The sequence below is a fragment of the Aegilops tauschii genome, chromosome 3 (assembly GCF_002575655.3).
Source record: "Aegilops tauschii subsp. strangulata cultivar AL8/78 chromosome 3, Aet v6.0, whole genome shotgun sequence".
Lineage (NCBI taxonomy): Eukaryota > Viridiplantae > Streptophyta > Magnoliopsida > Poales > Poaceae > Aegilops > Aegilops tauschii.
Window position 1 is genome coordinate 3882888 of NC_053037.3, and position 4256 is coordinate 3887143.

At 57.6% G+C, this 4256-nt stretch overlaps 1 protein-coding gene across 1 annotated transcript; it reads right to left on the bottom strand.

Moving 5' to 3' along the window:
- Positions 1-1183: 1183 nt before the first annotated feature.
- On the bottom strand, positions 1184-1930 carry LOC123497477 (uncharacterized). The gene has a single exon (XM_045234026.1). The coding sequence runs from the start codon at positions 1928-1930 to the stop codon at positions 1184-1186; it is 747 nt and encodes a 248-aa protein (XP_045089961.1).
- Positions 1931-4256: the final 2326 nt, after the last annotated feature.

Genomic DNA, 4256 nt, shown 5'->3' on the forward strand with positions numbered 1-4256 from the left:
TCGTTCCAGAAAGGAGATCCCCTCGCCACGCCCTCGAAAAAATTCCCGTTCGGGAAGTACTTGGCCCGCAGCAGATCAACCCATAGACCCGTCGCTCCCTGCGAGAGTTTCCAGATCCATTTGCACAAGAGTGCAACGTTCTGGATTCTGGTGTTTGTGATCCCAAGCCCTCCTAGATCCTTGGAGCGGCACACCGCAGCCCACTTGACCATGTGGTACTTGCGTTTTGGTCCCGAGCCTTCCCAAAAGTAACGGGACCGCGGTGTGTCCATCTTGGCGTGTACCCCTTCCGCCAGGAGGAACAAACCCATTGCGAATTGCGGCAGCGAGGAGAGGCTCGCGTTCGTGAGCACTAACCTAGCTGCAGAGGAGAGGAACTTCCCCCTCCACGGACTGACCCGCTCTCCCACCTTGGTCCAGAGCGGCGCCCACCCGTCGATCTTGATGCGCTTGGCATCCAATGGGAGACCTAGGTAGGTAAACGGCATATTGCCAAGTTTGCAATTGAGCAGGTCCGCGATGTGTCTACCTTCATCCGCCTCCAATCCCATGGGCATCACTTCACACTTGTGAAAGTTGATCTTAAGCCCTGACATAAGCTCGAAGCTAATCAGTAAGGCTTTGACCGTAGCCACACTATGGAGGTCGGGCTGGAACAGCAGTAGCGTGTCGTCTGCGTATTGCAGGTGCGAAATCCCCCCTGGGATGAGGTGTCCCAACACCCCTTTAATGTGTCCTGCCTCCGTTGCTTTCCGCAGCATCGCTGCCAACGCATCAGCGACGAAGTTGAACAAGAGCGGCGACATGGGATCGCCTTGGCGTAAGCCACGCTTGTTCCTGAAGAAGTGCCCTACTTCTCCATTCACCGAGACCGCAGTTTGGCCCCCCGAGACCAATTGCAAGACTCGGTGCACCCATACCGGTGAGAATCCTCGGCTGGTGAGGATCTGCCTGAGGAAGTCCCAATTAACTCTGTCGTAGGCCTTCTCAAAGTCTAGTTTAAGTAGAATCGCTGGTTCGTGTGTGCGCTTAAGCTCGTGAAGGGTCTCTTGCAGCGCTAGTGGTCCCTCCAGAATGTTCCTACCCCTAATGAACGCCGACTGGGCACGACTAATGGTGCGGTGGGCGATCGGCGCGAGCCGAGTGGCACAGCTTTTGGCGCAGATTTTAAACGGAACGTTAATCAGCGCGATAGGTCTGTACTGGCGTATGTTGTCCGCCCCTGGCACTTTGGGATAAGCGATAGGACGCCGTAGTTTAACCTAGCAATATCCACAAAGCCACGCATGAAGCCATTACACACCTCGTAAATGGGGCCGCGGAGCAATGGCCAAAAACGCTTAAACATCGCCACCGGCCACCCATCCGGCCCCGGAGCCGTGTCAGTTTTCATGCTTAGGAGAGCGTCATCAATCTCCTTAGGGAGAAACGCGAGCCCCAGCTCTTCATTCTCACTGTGTAGTACCTTTTGGTACGGGAGCCACACCTCCGTGCTGAGGCGCGCTTGTTGTGCCTCGTCGGTCCCCATCAGACTTATGTAGAAGTCGTAGATATGTTGGGTGATTTCCGAGTGTTGTAGAAGAAGCCCCTGCTCCGACTGCAACCTAAGAATTGAGCATTTCCTACGTCTGCCGTTCGCGTACGCGTGGAAATACTGAGTGTTCGCGTCTCCTTTGAGCGTCCATTTGAGACCACCCCTGCGCCTCCAATATTCCTCCTCTGCCCGCAACAGAGCTTCGACTTGCCCTTCCAAGGCGTATCGATGCGCCCATTCTTGCTCTGAGAAAGGACGAGTGTCCGCTTGGTTATCAAGGACGATTATTTCAGCAAGAAGCCTCTCCCTGAGGATCTTGTCAGCACGCCCCTGGTTCGCGCCCCAACCCTTTAGGCTTGCGTGGAGGTGGCCCCCGACAGCGATCCAAAACTCCATAGGGCCACGTTGCTGGCCTGCGAGTTGGACGCTTCGCAACCATCTCTCCCTAAAGATGGAGTCGAAATCTGGGACCTCAAACCACGCGGTTTCGAAGAAGAACCGCGGGCTGCGGCGAATCCTGTCCTCCCCTGAGGAAAAGATAAGGGGCACATGGTCCGAACCAATCCTGGTTTCTGCAAGGAGTGAGCAGAGTGGAAACACCACTTCCCAGTCTGGAGACATGAAAACCCGATCCAAGACGGATCGCACCGGGGCTAGTTGCTTGTTAGTCCAAGTGTACCTTGCCCCAGTTCTGGCCACTTCCCTAAGTGCCATAGATGCAACAGCATTGTTGAACATCGCCACCCTTGGCCAATTGATATTATCGTCGTTTTTGTCTACTCCTGACCGAATCAGGTTAAAATCACCTCCCACCAATAACGGGAGTTGGGCTGCCGAAACCTCCCTCACCTTGGCTTCAAGTTCTCCCAAGAACTCGGCCGAGCGTGAGTGATCTGCTGGACCATAGACTTGCACGATCACAAGCTCGCGAAGCGACGCTCGCACGCGGATGTTGGCAGCAATGAAGAAGATGCCGACCTCCCAGGTCAGCACCTCGAATGTGGCGCTGCAGAAACCGAGTAACATACCACCCGAATGGCCCGTTGCCGGCTTATGGTGCCAGACAAAGCGCTCAAGGGGATCGATGGCTAGGATATCATGGTGCCTAAGCTCTGCTCTAATCGTTTCCTGGAGCCCGACGATATCGATGATTTCTTTCCTAATATACTCTTTAAGTTGGGTGCGCCGCCCTGCGTGACCGAAGCCACGGATGTTCCAAAGAAGCGCACGCATCTAGATGACGCGATTGCGCAGGCGCACCCCCCTTGAGGTGATCGCCTTGGCCACACGCCTCACCTTGCCGCAGCGAGGCGAGGGAGGAGCAGCAACCACTGTTGCTGTCTCCCCTTCGGGCCGGATCGCTAGCGACGTCGAGGGCTCAGCCTCAAGTGCCAGACGATCCGCGTGTTGAGCAGCCGCCGCTGTCAGCGCCGCCTGCGCCATCTCCTTCGCGTGTACCAGTGAGATGAGTTCGCGCATCCCTCCCTCACCCATCGGTTCAACCCCACTCTCTCCCAATACCTCGCTCAAGTGATCATCCGAAAAGGAGTCTAGAATCGTAAAACGAGGCAAGGGATTACCTGAGGTTTCGAGGTTCTTCTGAGCTTGGAGGAGTTGGGCACGTTGGAGAGACGGAAGATTCCCTTTGGCACCCTTGGCCCGAGCGCTGACCCGCACAGGGGCCGCCTGCCCCTCCACCATGGCCTTGGAGCGCTTGGCCTTCGGGAAGGACGTCGTCTTGGTCGCCTCCTGAGCGGGCGGGCCGGGAACAGGCACCGCCAGAGCCATCACCGCCTGGCGCGGCGTCGCCGGCGCTCCTAAGAGCTCCGCTGCACGCCCGGCCTCCACGGTGACCTTGCGAACCGCCACCTTCTTGAGCTGCTTCACCACGCCAAGCTTGTTGCTGCTGCGGCCGCCTTGGGTCGGGGAACGCGAGGAGAGAGGCAACGAGGCTGCCGACGCCACACCCGGGGTGCGGGTATCGTCCTGCGGCTCCACCATCATGTCCGAAACCACCCCAACCTCCATCCTCGCCGGAGGAGACGTGACGGACCCCAGGTTGGAGCCGTACTGGTTTGGGATCGAGAGCTCCAGCTCCACGGACCCCCCCCCCCCCACCAGGGGCTGCTCCATCATTGGCCTCTGCACGTGGTCCGCCGCCCCGCCTTTGTCGGTGATGCCCAGCTTCTCCCACGCCGCCGTATCGATGGAGTCATCCTCCATACTAGCATCAAGATCCTTGTCGCCTTCACGCCCCGGCCCATCCGGGTCCCGGCCACGGTTGGGGGGAGGGGGGTTGGGGGACGGGAGGGCCGGAGCCGCGAGTTGCTCCGGGGGAAGCTCGGGCTCGATGGAGATGTTGAAGCCTTCGCCGTTGAACCAAATCTGGACCTGGCCACGGAGCTTGCTTGGATTGCGGCAGGCGAAGCGCATGCGGACCGGAACTGTGTCCTGAACTGTGTGTTAGCACTAATCTTGACTTACCAGATGCATGTGTGCACTGGTTAGTGGAGTTAGTCTCCAGGTTGTTAGCTAGCTAGTTAGTCGGGGTGCATGCATGTGTATGTAAGGCTTGCATGCAGCGGTTAGTTTGGAGCAGCTGAGTAGTGCATCAGTTGGGGCGCTGCATATACTCCGTATGTGAGTTATTAGTGGTGCTAGTGTGCTGGCCGAGTCTTCCCAGCTGCTTGGTCTTCTCATCGTCCGACATGATCTCCCGTTA

Excerpts from the sequence above, each read along its gene's own strand:
- LOC123497477 (XM_045234026.1), bottom strand. The coding sequence starts at position 1,930 with ATGGAGTTTTGGATCGCTGTCGGGGGCCACCTCCACGCAAGCCTAAAG.